The sequence below is a fragment of the Furipterus horrens genome, unplaced genomic scaffold (genome assembly GCF_987537825.1).
Source record: "Furipterus horrens unplaced genomic scaffold, mFurHor1.1.pri manual_scaffold_10, whole genome shotgun sequence".
NCBI classification, from domain to species: domain Eukaryota; kingdom Metazoa; phylum Chordata; class Mammalia; order Chiroptera; family Furipteridae; genus Furipterus; species Furipterus horrens.
This window is the reverse complement of record NW_028327180.1, coordinates 90,572,508-90,597,443: the sequence shown is the minus strand read 5'-3', so window position 1 is coordinate 90,597,443 and position 24,936 is coordinate 90,572,508. Positions and strand designations below refer to the sequence as shown.

At 40.5% G+C, this 24,936-nt stretch overlaps 1 protein-coding gene across 2 annotated transcripts in view; it reads left to right on the top strand.

The window, feature by feature from the left end:
* GABRB2 (gamma-aminobutyric acid type A receptor subunit beta2) overlaps positions 1 to 23,491 on the top strand; it is a 193,812-nt gene extending 170,321 nt beyond the window's left edge. For both annotated transcript variants that reach the window (XM_090288538.1, XM_090288539.1), the window contains one exon: positions 21,480 to 23,491. In XM_090288538.1, the coding sequence (XP_090144664.1) occupies positions 21,480 to 21,827 (348 nt within the window). In that variant the 3' untranslated portion in view covers positions 21,828 to 23,491. The remainder of the gene's footprint in view (positions 1 to 21,479) is intronic.
* Positions 23,492 to 24,936: the final 1,445 nt, after the last annotated feature.

The following is a 24,936-nucleotide window of genomic DNA, read 5'->3' as shown; positions in this document are numbered from 1 at the left end:
ACCTTCCATCCCGTAAAAGTGAATGACCTACAAGGAAGTAAAAATAAAGAAAAAAAGATAGGTCTCAAACTGCGCCATAACAAATTACATTTTGTAAGACCACGGCAAGTGTGGCAGGGTTCTGGAGGGAAGAAGTATAACCTAAGAATATTGTTATTAATATATAAAAACAAAAGAAAGACAATCTGTCCTCAACGTGTAAGATCTTATGGAACATATCATCCATGGGTCCTTATTTTAAAAAAATAAAATAAATTGCTGAATTTTAAAATCTAGCCCCTAACAAAAGATAGTCAAACTGAGAAACTTCAGACTAGGAAAAGGCAGTCTGCTAGCAGTTAGAACTGAAGGTGGCATGTACCACCGAACCTATGCAACTCCAAAAGTTAAAGTTACAGAATAAAAGATAATTGAAGTATTTTTAAAAACTAGTTCTAAAGATATGTTTAAAAAAAAAATCATGATGGATGTTGTTGAGAAGGGAGAAGCTGTTCGTTTTCTAACTTATAACAAGGACGTAAGATTTACTGTCTTATTTTTAGAGGTTATGAATCAAGACCTTGAAGATTAAGGGCATGTTTAAAATTAACACAGATGACCACTGCACCAGTGTTCCTCAGTGGGTCTTCCATACGTTGCCTCCGTCAGGCTCATCGGGACGCTTGCTGAAAAAGTCAATTCCACCTGAGACATTATAACCCAAAACCTTTGGTGGAAAGCTGAGGAACCTAACAGTATACAAACAGTCATAGAAAATACAATGGGAGGGAAGAAAAAATACCCTTCACAAATAATAGGTTTTAATGAAAGAAAACTTAGTGCTTTTTTTAAGATAACATTTTAAAAGAATCAATTCTTTCTAAATTAGTATGTCAATTTAATGTAATCTCTTTGGATTACCAATGAGCTTCACTGGGGCTTTATTTCTTTAGCGCTTTGTTTAGAAATTTGACATAGTAATTCTCAAGTTTATTTGAAAGAAAAAAAATATATGAAGGATCAAGAAAATTAAAATAATAAGAAAAGAATAGCTCTATCAGAAGTTTTACTGAATTAAGAAATCAAACTGATTAATGCAATATAGCACTGGATCAGTACTCTCTACATAAAGAGAACAGAAATTGACTTGGAAACATAATAGAATTATGTTCTTGGTAAAAGTATTATTTCATATCATTGGGAACATATGAATTATTTAATAAACAGTGGTGATGTTTAACTTGCTGATATTTAAATGTATTACCATATGTGTAACCCACCACTTCAGTGGATTGAGCGTCGGCCTGCGAGCTAAGTGTCGCTGGTTCGATCTTCCAGTCAGGGCACATCAGAGAAGGAAAACTCTGACTCCAAAAAACCTCCGCTGCCTTGCAGCATACCTCTTCAGGGGAAAGGCTAAGGGAGTAAACCCCGACAGAAAATCCGGAGCCGGAGTCCCTAAGGCGGTTTGACGTTGCAGTCAACACCGGCAACTCCTGCGGCGCACCTGAAGCCAAGCTGTATTGACTCTGTCTTTCCCTTGGACCCTTCAGCTGCGAAGAGAGGGGGGGTCTGCTGCATGGGCAACAGCAGACCCTCCATATCACCCTGCCCAGGCTCTGTAGCTTCAGCTTCACTGGAGAGGACACTCCAGCGTCATCGCAAGATGTCGATTCAACACGGGAGGAGACAGATACCGTGTCACTCCCGAGTCGGACTGCACAGCCATTCTCGGCGGTGCAGATAGACTCTTAAGAAGCTACACCATCGTCTCTCGAGACGGACGGCTGCCGACGACGACGACCATATGTGTAACCCACCACTTCCTTCAGATTAAATTCTAGATAAATCAAAGATCTACATATTTCAAAAGATCCATAAAAAGTCAAAAATTATATATAAACATATTAATAAACATCAATTACGTAAAATCAAACAAAAAATTCAGAATCCAAGAAAGAATGATAATATATTTAACCTTGTACAGAAGTTTAATTTCAATATTTTTCTTTCTTACCATTATTATCAGGTAAAACTTTTCTTTCCATACCGAGCCTGATTTTCTTTGCTTCCTTTTAGTTACATTTTTAAAGCACATGCGTTTTTTTAATATATATTAGAAAAATATAAGAAAGTAAAGGCCACATAAGTCCTCATTTTCCTGAAGAAAAAAAAGACACCAATAATATGTGGTAATTATTTTTTCATCTACCTCTTACCTCTATTTATGCTTCTATATGAACAGGTCCCCTCTCTCTGTCCCTTCAGCAGTATTATTGATTGCTCCTTGCAACTTACAATGGTTATAATGTTACTTTTACTTGTATTTCTCAGATTTCTTAAACAATGGAGTGTCTTTTCATATATTTCTATGCTGTTGGAATTGGCTTCCCTGTGAATTGTCTATACTTATTTTTATTCATTTTTATTGTTTTGTTTTCAGTTTCAAGAGTTGTAAGTATAAAAGAGATACTGACCACTTTATTAGCATGTGCATTGCAGGTATTTTTTTTTAAGCTCTTGTTCATGCCATGCAAGTTTTTAATTTTTATATTGTCCAGCTATTTCTACTTTCATGATTTGTATTTTCTGTAATGGATAAAAATTCCTCTTGAAACTAAGATAAGTGTATGGTCTTCTAAATTTTTTTTAAAGTTTTTCTTTTTATACCTAATTTAGTGTTTTATGTTTTACATTTACTCCATCTTGAAACACCAATATGTTGGTGCAAGACAATGGTCAACTTTATATTTAAAAAAAAAAAAAAGCTAATAACACAAGCACTATTTTTTTTTGTTTTTATTTTTTATTTGATCTTTATTGTGTTGTTGTTTTTTTTGCATTACCTTTTAATCCCCTTATGCCCACTTTCCCCTCGAAATCACCACACTATTGTCCATCTCCATGAGTCCTTTTTCCAAGCGCTATTTTTTTTAATGTTTTCCCAGTGGTTACATTCAGAGAATGGGGGTGGTAGTATAGAAACACTTCTATTTTTTATTTCATATATTTCTGCAGTGTTTGAACCGTTAAAATGAGTATATGTTACTTTTAAGATTTAAGAAAGTGGGTGTATATACATATTCTTACCTGATTTTTCAAGTGTGACTCTTCTCTGTCTCTGTCTGTCTGTCTCTCCCTCTCCCTCACACACACATACACAGGCATGCACACCCTGTCCCTCCCACACTCATACTCATACAAACCACACACAAACACATCTTCTTTTTCCCAGTTCTTTATATATCACTTAAACAGAATAAGCCAAGATGATTACTTATAAATAGCAAATGCTCATTTCTAATAATTATTGCTTATATTACGTTCTAACAACTCTTGCTGTCAGCAAGAAGGGAAGGAGGGGGGCATTGTGGGGGTAAAGAGAGGGAATGGTAGGGGCTGCATGGCAGCTGCCCCTCCCTGGCAGCAGCCAAGCCCCGGCTATTGAGCTCTCTTAATGGACGTTGTCGCCAAGAGCCAAGTGACGCAGTTAGACAAAGTGACCTCATATTGTTTTCCAAGCTTGGACATACCTATAGCAAAACTGTTCATGGCTCCCTGCAGATACAGGTCCCCATTGAAAAAATAATAATTTTTTAACTCAGAGCAGTAAAAAAGATTCAAGTCTCAACTCTGACACTTTATAAGCCATATTTTTAACATCAGACAACTCAACCTGTCTTGTAAAATGTGATCTCCAATATGTCAACCCCTTAAAAATCATACAGTTCTAGAATGTTTACTGCATCTTCCTTCCTGAAATTCGTTCATAGGTTCATATATATTAAAGCTACTGTCATTTATTTCTACTATCAGCAATTGTTTATTAATTTAAAATTTACATACTCTGTGCAAGTGTTTGTAAACCACAGAGTATATATATGTACATATTCTGCGGTTAAAATCCACTTTTAACAAGTTTACTCTTGGAAAATACGAAAAAATCTATAATGAGAAATATTAACAAATTTTCTGCATCAGGAACAACTAAAAGTATGTTGCACCCAACTTTTACTCCAAAAATGGCTCGTCCAAAAAGATATCCTTCTTACCTTGGCTATATTAGAAGAGAAGTTAAGTAGTAAACTGTAAAGTAAGCAATAAATATCCAAGCTGGCAGGCCCATTAGATTGTGATGGTGTTTGCCCTGGTGTGTAGTACTTACAGTTTTTCCTTGCGTTTCCTGTGGTACCTCATTTAATTACCTCAGGTCACCAGATACAAGAGGGTAGTGTTGGGGAGGCAAGAATTCCTCGTGTTTACCCTTCTTTAGTTCTCTGGCTGGGCTAATAATATAATTCACAGAAAACTAGAGTAACAGGAGAAAAACAATTTAATATGTGCCTACGGGACTGTCACAATATGATGATGATCAGATCATAAGCTGGGACTCAAAGAAATGATTGAACCAGGCATCATTTTGTACTTTTAAGACTAAGAAACAATACATTTCTGAAGAAATTGACAGGACAGGAAGTTAGTACTTGTTAGGAAGGTAATGTAAAGTAAGGTCTGGGTATCCCATTCGTGAGGAATCTAAGAGAAGGCAATACAAGGCTTTTCTACCTGGATTCTTTTAACTCTGGTGACAGGTTGTCTCTCAGGCCACAGGAGCAGCAAAGGCACCTATCACATGGGAGATTTATCTCCTGCTTTTAGTGGGAGAGAGGTCAGGGTTTTCTCCTTGCACGGGCCGTTTCTTAAGTAACTTTAATTCAAAATAATCAATATGCCAATACATGTATTGTGGGCGGCCTGTCTTAGGCCCTGACAGTAGATATAATCCCCATTTTATAGATGAGAAAATGGAACCAACACCTACGAAGTCATCAGTGACACCCACTCCCAGGACCAAGCCCTCAAAGCCGCCCGCCCTGTGTTAGTTCCCTGCACCGTTGGTTTCTCCGTGAGTCCCTCTGACTCCCTCTGACACAGGGGCCACCGTCTCCTGTCCCACAAGAAGGCAGAAACCTACTATGACTCATTTTCTGAGAATGAGAATCAGAACCAAGGAATTACATTTCGAAAATATATTTATTCTGTCAGAATATCCAGGCCATCACAAAACGAAACTTAACAATCAGCAGAAAAAGTTATGTCACGCTTGGTGGTTTCTCAGGGCACACAGTGACACTTCCCCTCCCTGGGTGCCCCGTTCTGTTGCAGCATGTGACCACGCCACCACTACCCCCGCTGCCACCTTGTCACAGCGGTGCTGGAAGTCCAGCCCATGTGGTCGTGGGCTACTAACATAGTCTTTCAGGACAAACATGTCCTAGTTTCCAATTTTAAGACAAAGATTCACCTTTTGAAGTTCCTGAAATTAGTATAATACCTTACCTATACTGTAAACATTTATGTTTTTTTTCTTTTCTTCTTTATAAATACCTGTCAATAAGTTGATGATGTATTTTGCAGTTGATAAAGTCTGAGTCTAGGGAATTTAGTAACAGTCCTAGGATCATGAATACAATGATCACTGAGAAAACTCTGGAAAGGTTCTGAACTGTTGGAAAATACCAAGTAAAAAAGAAAACTGTGTATTCCCTGGGCAGCTTTGGGAACCAAAGACTGGCATTAAATTTGTACTCACCATCTTTCCATTAATATTAAATTATTTTTGTAAAACAACAAGCCCAGTACCTCCAGCAGCCTTGTGTTCCTGGAGAAATTAGGAATTTTATGGCCTCTGCTGAGAAGAGGTTTGCAAGATTGCTTGTTTCATTTTGGCAAAGGGCACCTGGGGAGACGTAAAAACAGACCTGACATAATTTTGAAATCTCCCTCAGCAATGAACAAGCTGTCTCTTGGCCTCCCAACGCTTCTAGCTTCTGCTGCAGAGAATTTCTGGAAGCTGGACTGGCCTCAAGGGCACCAGAGCAGGCTCTCTCCATTGAGGACACCTGCCATGACTGCCCCGTGGGGAGTGGGCGTCTCTGCGTCAGTCCTGGCAGATACGCCTGCCAACCCCGGGTGCCACCCTGAGGAGACACTGCAATAACGAGCCCTCCAGAGTGAATACTGCTTTACAAAGCATTGCAGATGTCCTCAGCCAGGATCCGTTGTCTTAGTTCAGCAGTTGAGAAGGTTGGCCCCCTGAAGCCAAAGACTCCGGCTTTGTTCCTATGAGAGCCTTTCAGCTCCACTTTGCTCCACTGCAGGGGAATGTTAGACGTTTCTCCCAAGGGATATGGATTTGGAAGGAGCATCACCAGTGTGTTCATTACCAAGCAAGTATTTATCAAACTTCTGCTTCTGGAGAATAGCACAGAGGCTAAGGGCACAGGCAGACCTGGCTTAATCAATGCTACTTGATTCTGGATTTGAGGCAACTTTGAGTTAACGCCCATGACTGTCACTTATGAGCGTGGAAAAGCTCTCTGAGCCTCAGTTTCCTCCTTTGTAAAATGGGGCTAACAGTCCCACCCTCACAGGTGGTTCAAGGATTGTAGGAGGCAGTGCGGGGATAAACGGTCCCCATGAAGTTGACACCCACTGTGGAAGGGATCGCAAGACAGAACTCTGACTTTTCCTATTAAGATTTGTTTCTAAATTCAGAAACACAGTCTCTCTCAGACTCATGGAAGAGTCCTCTGCCCCGTCATATTCTTTTAAATAGTATTAGGTAATCAGAATGAATAGTATATGGTACAGATGGTCCATGCTACCGAGTTTCAAGGAGGGAGATGTTACCTTCAGACACGTTTAGTAAAAGCTTCACAGAGTAAAAGGTACATTCCATCTCAAAAAGAAAAGCAAGGAGCTGTACTGCCCAGCCAGGATGTACATGGCTATGACAGAACAGCAGTATTTTAACCCTTGAAAGAACATTAAAGGGTCCGCTTGTTTTGTAAATAAAGATACTGACAGTCAGAGAGGAAGAGGGACTAGTCCAAGGACCCTCAGCAATTAAATAACAAAGACCCAAGTTCTGGGCCGTAACCTGCCCACCGTGCAGCACTGCCTTTCATCCCTGGATGTGATAATACATCATCGTTTGATCTGCGTCCGTCCTCAGTGCCTTGTTGCATTGTTCCAGCAAAGCTCTCTAAGAAATGTTGCACGTGACAAGGAAAGCATCCCGGCGCCGTGGGAACGCTCCCCTTCCTGCTCCTACGCGCTGGGTGGCATCTAGCTCGTCACGCCCCCATCTGAACTACCAATATCTTCTAAAAACTAACGTTTCCGAAGAGCTTACAGGCGGTCCACTCGAATTCTTCCTTACCCTCCGGTACCCATGACAGCAGTTTGCAGGGGGCCCCCTCCAGCCCACAATGTCAGAATCACGAGTACGCCAAGAAACACAGGTCCCCAGCCCCAGCCCTAGGTTTATGGATTCTGAAATTCCGATGTCCTAAGCATTGAAATGTTAGCAAATTCCCCCAGCGACTCTGATGCTCATGAAAGGATGAAGCTTGCTGGTTTACCAGGCACTCCTACAACCCTCTGAAATTTTACTATTGGCGAAAGCTGAGGCCCAGAGAGAAGTAACATACGCAGCTGCCCAGCAAGTAAGTAGCAGACCTGGGAATTTAACGCCAAGTCTTTTTTTTTTTTTTTCATTTTTTATAAGAGAGAATTTTCAATATTTTGCACAGAACCTAGCTGATATTTTATTCTTCCACAAAAGCATCGGCTTGGCAGCTGGGTTTGTTGTTCTCTCTCCCTAAACTTATCATTTTCTTCCTTTCCTAACTCAGCCTGTATTTTGTAAAGTGTAGTCACTGTCCTTTGCGCCATCATCTGCAGATCTCAGAGCTGAGGGTCCTTTAGCGTTAAAATGGAGCAGACAGACATCTGACAAGGCTAGGCCAGGTTAACGGGAGTTCTCCTAACAAGAGCCGGGCTGTGAGCGTGGACGGCGCATTTGGCATATCTCCGCTTGGGTAATTCACCATGTAATCGGCTAAATGCGCAGAAGCCATCACACCACAGCTGCACGGGGATCCCGGGCGGGGGCAGCTCCGTGGTTCCTTCTGCATCTCAGTTTCCCCTCGAGTTTAGCTGGTACCTTGGTTGTGAGTAATTCAGCATTTCAAAAGGAGAGCACAAAAAACCACCAATTACCTCCTCCATCCCTGCACTCCACAGAAGATGAAGACTTTGTTTTTAGCACACCTGGAGAGCTACCAAGGGACATAGGAATTCCTTTAAAAACGTTACAGTTACTGACTTCTGGAACTTTAAAGGATCCAAGAGATCATTTAAACCAGTGATTCTCAACCTTTAATGTGCATGAAAGCTATCCAGGTACCTTGTTAAAGTGCAGATCCTTCTTCTGTGGGTCTGCATTTCTAACACACTTTCTAGTGATGCCAAGGCTGCTGATCTGTAGACCACACTGAATAGCAAGGATCCACCCAGGACACGTAAATGAGTTACACTTTGAGTACCAACCCTGATCGGCTAGTGGTTGCCTTGACAACTATACTGACAATTCTGTAGTTGACTGGATCCAGGGTCTCAATTCACAGTGCCTATCAGAGGCTTAAGAATAGGAAACTTCACCGCCAAATATTGTCTCACTTTTTTTCTATTTTTTATTAACATTTTCTTTTACTTTTTACAACATTTTTTAGTTCCTTAGTTTTGGGGGTGCTTTTTTTGAGGTGTCATTGACGTAGCATTAGTTTCATATTTATTTCATAATGATGTGATACTATTATATATTACAAAATGATCACCATGATTAATCCAGTTAACATACATCACCATACAGAGCTCAGTTTTTTTCTTATGATATTGCATTTTTACGTGCAGAAACTGAAACCCAGAAATATCAGCGATTTGCTCAGGATTGTATAAACTAGTTAATGGCAGAGCTGGGACTAACTATAGCTGCAATATAAACCTGGACCTCTCTCTCTGAATTGCACATTTTAATCACAGATTGCATGTGAAGCTGTTTTAAACTATCTTTCTTCAGTTCTGTAATTGGCGGAACCAGCCCCAGAGTCTAATTTAGATTCCAAGAGCCCGGGCACTCAGCCTAGGTCAGCTTCTTCCGCAACTTTGGGAAGAAACTTGCTCTGGGCCATGGCTCTGTTGTCCATGAGACGGGAAGGTCCATGCCTGGTCTTTCAGATGCTACAGAAGCAATGAGAGAAAGGATATGAAAGCCATTTGAGGAATCATACCCGACTGAAGTAAATGGAGGGCATTTTCATTAGAATTGCTGCAGGATGCTTTTGAAAAGTTATATATTTCTATAATTATAATTACAGATTACACATGACCTTATCATTGCCCTAAGTTGAATTTTATCTGAAACTATTAAAAATTGCTATTTCAAATTGTGTTAATGAGGTCCTTCTGATTTCCCACCCCCCTTGAAGGTAGTGGGCCTGCGCAAAGAGTACGCAGAGGTGCGGGGGCAAGGCGGGAGTGAAGCTCTCTCAGGCAAGCCAGCCAGGACCGCACCAGGGATTCCCTGTTCTGAGAGATGGCTGCCAGTCGCTACAGGACTTTGTGTTTTTCATTCATATCCAGAAGGAGAGATGGGGATTTCTTTTAACCCAAAGGCCTCCAACAAACCTTTTCTTTCTTTTCATTGGTTCAGTTGACTTAGGTCTCCCATCCCTGAACCAATCCATGGCAAGGCAAGGGGAAATACGTCAACTAGCAGAAAGCAGTCAAGTTCACCTCTGGAAGAGGGGTCAGTTTCTACCACTGTTACACTGGGTAGGAGAGATTCAACTACCTCATCCACTGCAAGGGGCTAACTAGAAAATATAAAGAATTAGCCTTACCCGCCTATATAAGTCAGCGACTATCATAGAAATGGTTACCTTCTGTTACACACCTAATTTTATGCCAGACATGTTTGTATGCTCTTTAAATCACTTGTCTCAATCTTAAAACAGACCTTCATAAAATGTTGCTTCACTTTAAAGAAGAGGAGGTGATGTAATTTCATTTTAAAGATGAGGAAACTGAGACTCAGCCAAGTTATGGAACTTGCCCCAGGTCACACAGCTAATCAGTGGAGAAGCTGGAATGCAAAGCTGATTCCAAAACTTTTGTCTTCAAGACTTAATTAACTCTATAGATGTTCTTATCTACACTGGAATTTAAAATACTGCTGTACAAAGATTATCTCTAAAATGTAATTTCATATTATCATTATCGTCTTAAGGAAGCTTTCTTTATAGAGGCATTTAATTTGGAGAGAGACATATTTCCCATAAGTAAGTGAAGTGGGAAATAGATCTGAAAAACTAGTTTTGCTGATGGCTGCAAACTCTCCATTTTTAGACTTTAACTCATCCTGTTGGCAAATAACAAAATGGGACATTTTGAGTTACTTCTTGCCTCTGCCCACTCTAAGGAAAAAGAACCAAGCAGGGGCCCCAAAGCAAGAATCAGGAAGAAACGTTACTCACAGTGCCATCTCTTAGGCATGTGAATGATGAGGCCTCCGTTTCAGACACTTTCCTGGGAGACGGAAAGCAGATGATTCACACAGCCTGGAATCCATCCACACGGCTGTGGCAAAGAGAAGCACATCTGTCCTGATGCATGTGTGTTTCCTAAAGAGTCACGGGACATCTGCTGCGTGTTACCCTCTGTCACCACCTGCACGGCAGGAAGTTGTCTCCAGACCTTTCCTGATCATGGTATAGCACAAGTTCACTCCTTTCCCCTGCTTACTTCTATAGTAATAAAGGTTACTATTTCTTGAGTTTGTCAGATAGGGCACTGTTTTGAGCACTTTGTATGAATTATCTCATTTAATCTTCACAATAACCCAGAAAGGCAGGTACTATTATACCAGTTTGACAATTGAGACAATTGAGAAAACGGAGGCTCAGAAAGATTAATATCCCACCCAAGATCACAAGGCTCAGTGACCTTGCCTTTGACCCCATCTGCTTTTAACCTGGCTTCAGGGAGCCCCTATAGCTCAGCCCAAAGGACGGAATGCTTACTGGTTTACCCTGCGAGTTCCTACAGTCTAGCCATGGGAGCCTATTTTAAAATCTAACCTCTTTCTCCACAAACTAGCTCTTCTTCAACTGCTGATATGTATTACGTACCAATAATTAGGCCGATGGGGGTTGCATCTTTACTGAGCATGTACAGACATTTTTCCTTATTATTCCCGAAACAATAAACAGTACAACTATTCATATAGTATTAGGTATTATAAGTAATCTAGGGATCATTTAAAGTACATGGGTGGATGTGCATAGATTATATGCACATACTACACCATGTTATGTAAGGGACTTGGGCATCCATGAATTTTGGTATCTGATGGGGAGGGACACCCAGAACCAATTCCCCTTGGAGACAGAGGGACAACTGTCTTTTTAAGCTTGTACCCATTGCATGCAACAAAGATAAAATAATTGATGCTAAGGGCAGTGTTACTATAACCAATACAAATGGCAAATGATTACAACAACAAAAGGCTTTACAAGCTCCAGACAATTTCTTAATAGAACATTACTGTTACTTAATGCCCCTGTTCGAATAGGACCAAGCATTTGCTTCATCAGGTAATTGGAAGTAGAAGAATCCCTTTTCATCCATCCTTACTCTTATACATGCTGCATCTTTCAGACCTCAGCTCAAAATCCCTTCCATGATTCTGCCTCACTGCACTGGGCTCCCGGAGAGGTGTTCTCATAGCAGTGCAGACACTTTCCTCACTGCCCTCATTGTCCTTTGTAATTACATGTTGTTTCCAGAGGTGTTTGTTTAAGGCATATCTTCCCTTTAGGATGTGGTCTCTGTGAGCAAGGAGCATCTGTTGGATTAGCAGATAATATTATACCATTAGTCAATATTTAGTGGACATGCGTACTATATTTCCGAATATTTTCAGTCTGTGGTTGCTTGAATCTGTGTATGTGGAACCCACAGATATGGAAGGCCAACTATACACACTTCATTGTTTTGACTAAATCATTTTCTGTAATTTCTGTGTATGTGGAACCCACAGATATGGAAGGCCAACTATACACACTTCATTGTTTTGACTAAATCATTTTTTGTAATTTCTGTGTATGTGGAACCCACAGATATGGAAGGCCAACTATACACACTTCATTGTTTTGACTAAATCATTTTTTGTAATTACTGCTGATTCATTTTTCATCAGTGCTAGTTAGTACCAAACATGTGTAAACTCCCACTCACAGGATTCAGTAATCAGTGTGAGTCCATGCACCGTCCCTATCCAGCCCACCTCTCTGCAGGGAGTCCAGTTTAGCATCACGCTCATGCCCCCTGCCAGTCAGGAGCCACCCTGGACTCCAAATTCATAGAAGCAAAGGTCTTTGGCTGCACTCCCTGCCTCTCTGTGGAGCTGAATGAGCTGCTGCTTTCTGCTGCCCTCGTGTTCCATGTTCGTGGGAGTCCAGCCTGTATGGTCTGCACTTGGTCAGCTTTCTGGCTTCATGACCAAATTAAATGAAAACAATAGGAGGCAGTGGGCAAGGTTCTCTGAAAGGAGTGAGTCTGATACATGCAAGGGGATCTGATTATTATGGTCTAGACAGGGTTTTTGGAAGTCAGTGGACTGAGAAATTCTCTTTTTGAGTCAGTGTCTTCCAGAATTGTCAGATATTTAGATGCATTAAAACATTAACCAAACTTGGCCTCTTTGCTTTTAGCTGAAACCTAGAAGTAGACTGCAATGCCCCCCAGACCCAGAACTGAGGTGATGGGTATTTCTGTATGTTCAAACCCATCCTTGTTAGCTTAGGCAACAAGTTTGGGGTCACTTTCAGGACCCAGGACCAAGAGGAAACCATGAGTCTCTTAATGATCTGGAATGATGAGTATCACAACCTTAAAGTCAGTCGGGGCCAGGAAATCTTGAAAAAAAATTTTAAGTGTATTTAATTGATTGTTGTTACAGTAGTCCCAATTTTTTTCCCCTATGCCCCTCTCTTCCCGGTACCCACCTTCCCTCCAGCAATCCCACCCCTCTTAGTTCATGTCCATGGGTCATGCATATAAGTTCTTTTGGGCTTTACCCATTCCTACATTATCCTTAACTTCCTCCTGTCTATTTTGTACCAACCAATTATGCTTCTTAATCCCTGCACCATTTCCCCATTTCTCCCCCTTACCCTTCCCAGCTAATGACCCTCCAAATGATCCCCATACCTATGATTCTGTCCCTATTCTGGTTTGCTTAGTTGTATTTTGTTTTTATTTTTTAGATACAGTTGTTGATAGTTGTGAGTATGTTGCCATCTTAATGTTCATAATTTTGATCTTCTTTTTATTAAGTAAATCCCTTTGACATTTCATATAATAATAGCTTGGTGATGATGAACTCCTTTAGCTTTACCTTGTCTGGGAAGCACTTTATCTGCCCTTCCATTCTAAATGATAGCTTTGCTGGATAGAGTAATCTTGGTTGTAAGTCCTTGCTTTTCATCACCTTGAATACTTCTTGCCAGTCACTTCTTCCCTGCAAAATTTCTTCTGAGAAATCAGCTGAAAGTCTTACAGGCACCTCTTTGTGGGCAGCTCTCTGCTTTTCTCTTGCTACTTTTAAGATCCTCTCTTTATCTTTAACCTTTGGCATTTTATGATGTGTCTTGGTATGGTCCTCTTTGGGTCTAGCTTGTTTGGGACTCTGTGCTTCCTGGATTTGTATGTCTATTTTCTTTGCCAAATATGGGAAGTTTTTCTTCATTATATTTTCATATAAGTTTTCAATTTCTTCTCTTCCTTTTCTCCTTCTGGCACCCCTGTGATTTGGATGTTGGTACATTTAAAGTTGTCCCAGAAGTTCCTAAACCTCTCCTCATTTTTTTCAATTCTTGTTTTCTCATTCTGTACTGGTTGACTGTTTTCTTCTTCCTTATGTTCCAAATCATTTATTTGAAACCCAGTTTTCTTCCCTTCACCATTGGTTTTGTGTGGATTTTCCTTCGTTTCACTTAGCATAGCCTTCACTTCTTTCGTTATGCATTTGCCATACTCAAGCATATATGTTAAGCCTGTGAGCATCTTTATCACCAGTGTTTTGAACTCTGCATTTGTTAGGTTGTCTGTCTCCTCATCTGTTAGGTTGGCTATCTCCTTGTCACTTAGTTCTCCCACTGGAACCTTGATCTATTCCCCCTTTTGGGCCACACTTCTCAGTCTCCTCATCTTGAAAAGTCCCTGTGTTTGTTTGTCTCTGTGTCTTAGGTAGACCTGTCGCTCCTGTTATGTTGTAAGGGGCGGAGCCTTAGATATGCGTCAGTAGAGGGCGACCCATTTCACCATGTTGTGGTGCTGTGGGGGGGGGGGGGTCAGAGAGGGAACAATGCTGCCTGCTCAGCACTTGCCCCTTTTCCAGGCACTTCTTTCACTTCCATATGGGACATGCACCTCTCTAGCTGCTGCCCTGGCCATCGTTCCCAGAGTGAGTGGGTCTGCAGACGTTCTAGGACCATAGGGGCCCTTTAAACAAGTAGACTCCACTGAGAGACTGGCAGTTTCTTCCTCTGCCCCAACTCCCACTGGTTTGCACAGTCAGAAGCAATGAGGCTTTATTTTCCTCGGCGCTGGGAGGTGAGCTGTGCAGTCTGGTCTGCTGCTAGGATCTCTCCCCAGGTGTCCCTCCTGACTTTTTAAAATGTGTGACTGCACTTTCCACCAGCCTGCCGCTGCTACCACCACTACAGCACATCCTCTCCGCCCCTCCTACCTGTCTGGATGAGTATTTTTTCTTTATACCTTTTTTTGTTGGACTTCCATGCAGCTCTGTTTTCTGGAACTTCTGGTTGTCTCTCATTTTGAGGTAGTTGTATTCCTTCTTAGTTGTGGAGGGAGATGTAGCGTGTGTGTCAAGGCCTCCATCTTGGTCAGAAGGCAGGAAATCTTGAAATTTGATTGACGTGATGAACCACCACATTTATTACTCACTATTCTGGGTTATGGAAGACTATGAAGAGGAGAGTGTGTGGCTGGAAAAGCCACCCCCTTCCCCTATTATCAGTGTGCACTGGCATCACCCTTGACAATCTGTGTAAGTCCCAGGGTACAGCTTGTTTTCTGCCAATGGTTACCCAGTCTTCCTCCCACCACCCCTGCACATTGGAAACTGACAGGAATGTTTCCAGCTTTGCAAAAAGAAATCAAAACAATTGTACTCTGTGGTTATTATTTAAAAAGGAATTTGGAAATTGTGAATTTCTAGTTACATGGCGTACCTAAAAATCTTTATCAAGCCATTGTCCATAGTGCTTTGAATTGTATGAACCAGCAAATGAAAATATCAGATCAATCATCTCTCCAGCTGGGAACTTGAGTCAATAATTCAGATGAAAATTGAACTACAACAAACCTTCCCCTGTCAGTATTTGAGCCTCCAGGTGTTAAAATGTCTTTGAGTGTTCAGAATTGGGTACACACATTCTCATATCTATGTCTCGAAATTTGTCAAAACAGGACTTTGAACTTAGGTGAGTTTATTGTAAAACTGGCTCCATTCCACGCATCCTGAGGATGTGTAATAATTTAAAGTTAAGTTCCTCTTTTGGATGAAAGAAATGTCCATAAAATATATAGGTTGTAAATATAGTTTCCTTCACTTTTTTTTTTCTTTATAATGACTTTGGTATGATCCTCTTATGGTTTTCCCATACAATGAAAATTACTCCTGACTGAACTTTATTTGAAACTACTAACAAAAAGGTGGGGTGAGGGTCGTGTCTCCTAGCTTGTACTTTATTAAATTGAGAGGAGAAAACCAGAATTCTCCCAGCCCTCTAAAAGAAATGTCAATTTATCATATATTTTATTAATTGTACTTTACTATTATTAAATATAGCATTTGAATGTACTCTTCTTTCCTCCAAATTTAACATTCATCCTTCGATTTCAATTCAAATATTATTTTTTTAATCAGTGATCTGTAGTTATACAAGTATGCTATTCTTAATGAATTACACATACATTAACATATACATAGAAAGAAATAATTTCCCAAGAGAAATGAATTTGATTCTGTGACTGTAAAAGAAATGGAAATAATTAAGCTACAGAGAGGGGGGCGGGAAGGCTACGTAGGAAGTTCAAACACAGAGAAACACTGCAGATTTTGCCACAGCATGGCCCCATGTGTTTCGGAAAAGCAATACCAGAACTAGGTCAGAATCACGATTTTCAAGGAAGCTGCAAGACCACAAGATTTTTGCCTGGTGAATTGTTCTTACCCATTATTCCTATGTTACCCAAACATTTTTTAAGTGATTGGTAATTAATTATACATTGAATGGAACTGAAAGGCGCACTTTTCCTAAATTAAATCTAAAAGAAATTTGATGCAACAGGCTGAATGCTTGGATATATGGGATTTGGGCCACTATTAGTGAAATTTAAACATTTGGATGTAAATGTCCTTCAGGCAGGCCTATATTTTTCAGTCTAGTTCACTACTTTCCATTACTTCTCCATAGCCTGATGGGATCACGTGACCCTGTAACCCTCTCAGAAATCCGTGTAAGCAAGTTTTATTATGAATATTACTTGGTACCCACTGTCGTGGTCTGCATTAGGGATACATGGCAGCAGCGTGTCGTCCCTGCCTGCATACTTGCCACCATAAGGGAATCAAGGGTTCTGTGAGGTCATAGCAAGAGGATTTAAGCTGGTGAAGGGAGTCAGCAAAAGCTTCCCTGAATGCACGTAGGTTTTCTACCTGAAGGACACCAAGGCTCAGAGGAAGCCAGGGTTAGAACCAAGTGTCATCCCTGGAGTCGGTGGTCCTTCTACTCTGCTTGTGGATGTTAGAAGAGCAGGGACTCAAAGGAACGGGACCAAAAAGGAGCAGGCATGTCCATCACCAGACCGTACTGATCATGACCTTTTAGGAAAACCTGAGCTTCAGGGTCCTTTAGAGGGAGAAAACTTACTCTAGTCTTTCTGCTTCTGAGCTCTACCTCTTACTGCCTCTAAAAGCTTCACTGTCACTGACTAGAACAATACCTTACACCCACACCAAGCTCATTTGATTCACGCACTAGGCCAAATGGGGGGTTTTGTGTGTCTGAAGAAGAATGTTTTTACTTTGTAATGACTAATAAAGTAGGGCCACACAGATCGCTGATCCATAAGGAATAAATCCATTAATTTGATTCTTTAATAGGGAATCCTTTTTTTACTAAGGAAACCTGAGACATGTACTAAGGTGATCTACCCATGTTCATATCTGACAGCCACCAGCATCCACTTCATAGGTATTTCACCCTAGAGTGAAAATATTTAGTATAAAGAGTTGAAGGTTCAAATCTGCAAACATAAACTTAAGTTATTTCTTTACTGCTTAATTAGCTTTTAGCTACCCATGAACTTCTGGTTTTAATGGAAAGGGTTGTTTATGAAATGCTAGTAGTACTAACTCCATCCTCATAATATGGTTGTGAGATTTCATGCACTTTACAATAGCATAATAGAAAAAAAAAAAAAAGAGTGACAATAATCTCGGCCCTTTTAATTTCTGCTGGCTTTAATTAAAAAAGGACCACCTTCCTGCAACTACCTGCATATTTCAACAGTGGTCTCCTATATTTACCTACCAGTTCTAAACTCCACATTTGGTTAGTATTTCTCCACTTACTTTGATAGTGGCATCAAAATTTTCAAAGTTGGTGACCTTCTCTTGCTCTCCTGGAATCTCTGTATTATATTTTAGTTGGGTGAACTTTCTTTCACCTCTTTGAATACTGACTGTATACGAGGTAGTTTCAGAGTTTTTTCCTTTCGAAAGAATGCTTTGGATATTCCCAGGTGGTTAACAATTCATTGTCTTAACATTTCAAGTTACTCAGGTCCCAAGATCATTTCTTGGAAGATAAAACAAGATCTGCCACCCACACACTAGTCATGGTAATTGGAAATTGCACAGCTAAGATTTTTTTGATTTTTGTAGTTTCTCACTTTCCTTTTGATGATGTGAGTGGTGAACTGAGATTCAAAATAGCCCCACTCTCCCTTCCCCAGGTAAGCCTGTGATGCTTCTGGGTCACTGAGAGATGTGATTTGCTGTTCTGTATATGATTATAGAACAAGGACATTCCTCCAAAGCATGCACCTGTGTCTGGGAAAGGTGCAAAAAAGGAAACAGACCTGGAATTTAAAAATTACTGTATAAAAATAAGGCTCACTCTTTATTGTACAATGCAGTATATTTTAAACAAAACAGAACTCTGTTAACCAAGCTTTTTCTTTTCTTCTTGGGATATATATTAGGGTGGGGAATAGAAATAAGGAAAAGAAAACCTCTTAATCCAAATGTTTAACGTGAATTTGCCATTACAACCATCAGCACATGGGTCAGCAGAGAAGTCCACCCATCTCCCTAGTCGAACCACTGATTCAGGGGGTGTGCAAACTGCCCCCATTCGGAAAGCGTCATTCATAGGAAGCTCACCCACCACTACCACACTCCCATTCCGGCCTGTGAAGATGTCCAGTAGTGTTTGCCTATAGGAAACTCATCGCCCATATCTGTTCCAGATATAGTGCAAGGTCAGCGGACCTACAACGTACCTACATTTCTTTTAGGCGCAGCTATTTGCTGTGTTTTCCCTCCTCCCTGCAAACCGTATATAGCCTACTGCATCCATAGCAATCATAACAATCAACTTAGCGTAGCGCTTTCATTTCCCAAGTTCTTCCCACAGAGCCCTCCTCAGCTAATCTCCCCAAACCCTATTCTTACAGTTGAAGAAACCTAGATTCAGAGGGATCAAATCATTTTTCCAAAACACACGTGCATGCGTGCATGCGTGTACACACACACACACACACAGAAACCAAAACTCTAGTCTTTTCACTTCAGTCCAATATTCTCTCTAGTGACTGCGGCTGCCCTGGGCCACAGCCATACTGTCTTCCTCACCAGCATAGCAGTGGTACTTGGCCCAGTGCCATAAACACAGTGGTGTTTATTAAATTTTTTTTTAATTTGTACATGAAAAATCAATAATATAGCTTCAGGAACCATCTCATCTGACAAGTCATGAATTCCATAGATAATGAAACAGAAACTTACCAAAATTACACAAATTATTCAAGAATCATTTGTTCTAAACTTAGAACAAGTTTCCCTCACTAATACTCCACTCTGTTATTTTTTATGATTATCATTATTGATTTATGTTTTTACCCCAGTCAAGTCGGGTGTATATATTCATAAATGTTCTTTTTACAATTGCTCAATAGAAAAACAAATATCCTGGTGCGTAGAGAGGGGAAATCTCCTAAATATCAACATGCATAGTGGCCAAAGAAATTTTGCTACACTGCCATTTCTTAGGTAATTAAAATGACAGTCAACAGCCCAAAGCAGAACAGAACATGAGCGTGCCATCTGAAATACCCAGGGCTAGGCCATAGGTTTCCCATTTCCATCGGCTTCACTCTCCATGAACATCGGGGAGCCCCAGTCCTCTCCCGCAGACTCTGAACTCTAATGATTAAGGTTTGAGTTCCAGTTCCACCATTTAGTAGCTACGTGACTTTGGAAATTTGGCAAATGGCTTCACTTAAAACCTAGGAAAGGTTTTAACCATCAAAGGATGGTTTGGAGCATCCAGTGAGACCATTTCTGCAAAGTGCTGACACATAGGATGTAGCTTTAAATATTCCTTTCCTCCGCAGGCCATCAAACCCATCATTACGGCCATTACTCGGCCCTTGCTTGACAGAAGTATTTCAACATTTATTGGGTTTACTTTCCAAAGTTTATAAACTTTTAAAATTATTCTTAAGAATATATTTGTTTAACATTTCCACTAAGCAAAATACTACCATAAACCAAACATACACAATGTCTGATCAGCAGGCAGAGATTAATTGCTCAATCATTATGTCCCAACATATTTTATGGCCTCTATTTCTCAAAAGATCTCAGATTTGAATTTATAATACAGCATCATTAAAGCACATTTGAAAGCTAATTGATAGTATATAATCTCAGCAACATTCTTTCTGCCTTCTGCATAATTCATGAAGCTCAGAGCATTATATCTTCCAATTAAGTGTTTGGTTATAGTCCTTGCTTCCATGTATCATCAGTACCTATCATTGGCTATTTTTCTCTAATTTTATAATCTCAAAAATTTCACTGGAAATTGGTATATCCTGATTCTCCACCAAAATAAATATAACATGTTATTAATAATAAACATGTTGTGGATAAGTTTTATTGTCCGTAGCCGTTGAGGCCTCTTAAAAATAAAACACACAAATCATTCCTTCTTAAAAAATAAAATTACAAATCATTTACTCTTTGGGATTCATGAGGTCAGTATTCATCCTTTACTTTTAGCTTTGCCAAGAAGAAATCATCCAAGAGAGAAAAGGGTCACCCTATCGGCACAGCTGCCTCAATTCTATTCCCTGGGCCCATAATTCAACTCAGTACAGCCAACTCTGGGCTGACTCTCTTCTCAAATCCTGCCTCCTTTTTTCCCTCTCAAGTCAGTCCCTCACCCCTCACCCCTCACCCACTCACCACCCCTCCACCCACAGTCTGCCCAGCTGTCTTCTTCAAGTTCCTTATTCTGAGTTCTATTGAATTTTGACAAGTCACTCCTTGCCTTCATTTGAAAACTCTTTCTTTCCCTTATTCATGTTGACACTACAAATTTAAGGTGACATCTTGTAATTGTGGGCGTTAAGCCTCAATTAAATGAAGTTATACAAAAATGTTTCTGGCATATCTAGCAAGTTCTTAATAAATATTACCTACTGTTTTTAGTTCTGGTTTTATCATGAATTCATCTGTAATTATGCTACTATTGCAAGCACTGAAATCCAGTAATTAATCCCCTAATAGATACTATTTTATATCTAGTACAGTTTAATATTTTATATATTAGTTTCAAGACTATGAATTCTTTAAAGGCTATCATGCCTTCTAATTTTCTGCATTTCCTAAGTAGAAATAATGAAAGTTGTACTAGCAACAATCTATGATATCATTACATCATTATAGCAATCTTCTAAGGTTAGATTATCATACCATTTGATGAAGAAATTTAAACTCACATAGCTTACAGAGGAAGAACCACAATTCAACTTGAGATAATGTAACCATAAAAGTTCCCTTAACCACTATGTTAAATACAAAGTCAACCCTTGAACAACATGGGGGTTAGGGGCACCGACCCTTGCATAATTGAAAATCCACGTCTAACTTTTGATTTCCCCAAAACTTATGTTGTCTCTTGGTAACTGTGGGGGGACTGTTCCAGGACCCCTTCAGATTACTAAATCTCAGGTTGCTCAAGTCCCCCTATAAAATGCCATCGATCCATGAATTTAGTTGGCCCTCCACATCTACAGACTCAACCTCAGATTGAAACAGTATGGATATTTATTGAAAAAAATCCGTGTACAAGTGGACGCACGCAGTTAGAAACCGTGTTACCCAAGGGTAGAGTGTACTACCTAAACTGTGCGCCATAGCGCACTCTTATAATAAACCCCAGTAAAGGCTTGTTGTTTTGATGGTCTTATTTGATTCTTCTCTCTTGCAGATGGACCCACATGAGAACATCTTACTGAGCACTCTGGAGATCAAAAATGAAATGGCCACATCCGAGGCCGTGATGGGCCTTGGAGACCCCAGGAGCACCATGCTGGCTTATGACGCCTCCGGCATCCAGTACCGGAAGGCCGCGCTGCCCAGGCACAGCTTTGGCCGAAACGCTCTGGAGCGACACGTGGCGCAGAAGAAAAGCCGCCTGCGGAGACGCGCCTCCCAGCTGAAAATCACCATCCCCGACTTGACTGATGTGAACGCCATCGATCGGTGGTCCCGCATCTTCTTCCCGGTGGTTTTTTCCTTCTTCAACATCGTCTATTGGCTTTACTACGTGAACTAAAATATGGCCTCTCGCAGGAAGCAAGGACCAGATTCATCCTCCAACCAGCTGTACAGCCTGACGTAGAACTTGGAAAACACATCCATCCAGGACAAAAGTGATGCTAAAATACCTTAGTTGCTGGCCTAACCTGTGGTCCATTTCATACCATTGGGGTTGCTTCTGCTCAGTAATGAATACACTAAGATCCTTGTGCTTTTTCAGTTAAAATGCAAGTGATCTGTACACACGCTGGCAAGACTGAGTCCGAGTGTTCCACTTTGTCTGCTTAGTATGCAGCCGACACAGAGGGGAATTATTTACAAGATATTCTTAGAAGGCTCCCTAGCATTGTCAGTCATTTCGCTGAGAAGCAGTCCTGTCCAGACCCTCCCATCGTCATTCCTATGGTCGGCATGCTGCTGCGACAGCCCCCTGCTTCTGAGACATCGCCCTCAGTGCCACATGGACACACTTAGGGAAGGTGGTCTGTGCCTCTTATTATGGTGATCATGGTGCCATGGGAAGGTAATTCCCCCTGGATTCTAGAAGGTTCTCACATAGTTCAAACAGGATAGAAGGAGTCAAGACAAAGATTCAAGAAACCAACTTGGCCAATTTCAGATTGAGCACCAGGAGTCAGCTATAATGGCTTCCATTTTGACATTTAGAGATCAGAATTCTAAACGTTATCATGCCTGATGGCCAAAGAAATTTTTTTTTAAACACTATTTCCTAGGTTGTTAAAAGGAGAGTTCAAAACCCAGAGCAGAGTGGAAAATCCAGAAAAGACTGTTGTAACAAAATGCAAGCAAGCGTCCTGACCCTTACCAGCCCCACGCAGCATCTGGTCTGTGCATATTGTGAGCAGTAGCAGGAGGTAGAGCAAGAGATTCTTTTTCCAACCTCACAAACTTTGGACAGCGTATCTACAGAGTCTTACACAGTTTATCTAATTAAAAGACATCCACAAAAGAGAAGTTAGCCGAGTGAGCATTATCTTAGTAGGAGGTTAGAGGAGAGGTACTAAAATATACTAATATAGCGCCCAGACGGAGTGAGCAAACAGGTTGCCTTTTTTCACACGATGCCAGCTGTCTCTGCGACATTTCCCCCTATAAGTTTATTTCTGACTTGAACAGGGTATTTGAAAGGACGGATTTGTTCATTTCTTTAAAGGATTAGTGGTTCTTTCTGGCTTTTCTTGCTTCTGAAATTCTGATTATGTTCTTAGAAGACAGAAAACATAAGGCTTTGGAGAGATTGAGTGACCTCTTTCTCCTTCTGTGCAATCAAGTTCACCTGGGTATTTTTCATGGCAAACAGGACTTCAAAGATTATCTGCACAAGTAGAGTTAATTTGTGGGTTTGTTAGGTTTGATTTTTTTAAGGTTGCTTTAATTGTGTGTGTTGCAATCTCCCTAATCAAAGAAAATATAGAAAGCAAGTGGAAAACAGGATACCAATACAGCCATGTTAACGTGACAAAGGTTATGAACCTCAGTTGATACTGCAGAAGAATATTTAACTGATAATCAGGTGGGCACGATGTACTGTTTTTATTCAATTTTAAATGTTGTCATTGTGCTTCTTCCTATACTCATTGGACATATGCATTCATATGCTGGACAGTCAAGAGAATAAGCTAATATATTTTATTTCTATCAATGTGAGGTTCATGGAGAAAATAGTGAATTGCTAAATTTTTCTAAGTTTGATTTGATTGAACTTTTTCTTGGAGGATGACTTTGCTACTTCTATTTAAAAACCAAAAAGCATTTCTTTTCAGGGTAATATTCCTAATTGTGCATAGTAACCAAGGCCAGTATCTGCCCATGGATAAAATGTTATGTTACTTCCCCTGATGATTCGGCTGCTTGGAATATGATGGGGTCCTACTGCCCTCTATCCCAAGTACCTGAGAAGAAGAAGAAAGAAAAGTTTAGTACTTAGCTTTCTGAATTTGCCTTGAGATTGGACAGTACTTTTTGCTCCCCACTGGCATCAGGGAGTGTGGCCCTTATTTTTTTATTGTACACTTGAACACCTCTGAGAATGATCTTTAGACAGAATCCAGCTAAGTTTTGCCAATGGGCTCAGAGTAGAGGTTCTTCAAGTTTCTCCAGGGATACGCTTTCTCCTAGGCAGTGATTTGGGGGCATCACTAATAAAAGCACCTCCCTCTTGTCGCCAGGATTAAAGTTTGAGTGGCCTACACCAGGAAGGAGCATGCTAATAACTCAGGTGCACAACTCCAAAATACCATTCAAGGGTGGTTTTTCTAGAGACAACTCAGGGCCCAAGTGTAGAAGTGGGCTCTTATTTGCAATTGTTGTAAAAGCCATAAAAATCCTTGATATTGTCACTTAAAAATTTGACACCCAGAGAAGTGAGCAGAGGAATCCAGATCAGAGTGGAAAGAAACAGCCTCACAGCATGAGTGTCAAAAGCGTATAACCAGAGATTCATTGCTGCTTTCAGTGATAAGAAACTAGGAAAAGGAGAGAAGAAGGGACCTTGGAACAGATGCCCTAGAGCAAAATCCGCATGTCGCCATTCAGTAACCATGTAGTTAGAAGCAGCTGACTCATCCCGCCCAGAGGTAACCAACAGTAGATACAGAATTGATTAAAACTGATTCTTAAACTACATTTTTACTGGGCTGAATTGGGTTGGGGGAGGGGAGAGGGAAGGGGTTGTTAGAGCTCATAAGTCCACAAAGACCAGTCAGCTTGATAGCCAGTGGTTAAATTTAAGGACCACAAAAGTGTATTTTGGCAATTCTGATATGCTATTACTATCAGTTTATACACATATGTATAGTTTGTCTTTTGATTAAAAAACAGCCAGATAGCCAGCAATTAAGGTGTTTTTTCATCTTTGTGAAATTTATAGGCAAATTCTGACTCTAAAATGCACAGTCTAAATGGAACCTTTGATCTCAATCTGTAAATATACATTGTACATGACTGCTAGTAGGTATGAAATGCATTTTCAGAACTGAAAACTCATGCAACATAATCACGTGTTTGCATAGGGAACGTTGCAGTTTTTCCACGGCAACTTACTAATGGGAAAGGATGTAAATGCAGGGCCATCTAGACCTTTCCTCAGTTCTTCAAAAGCAGTG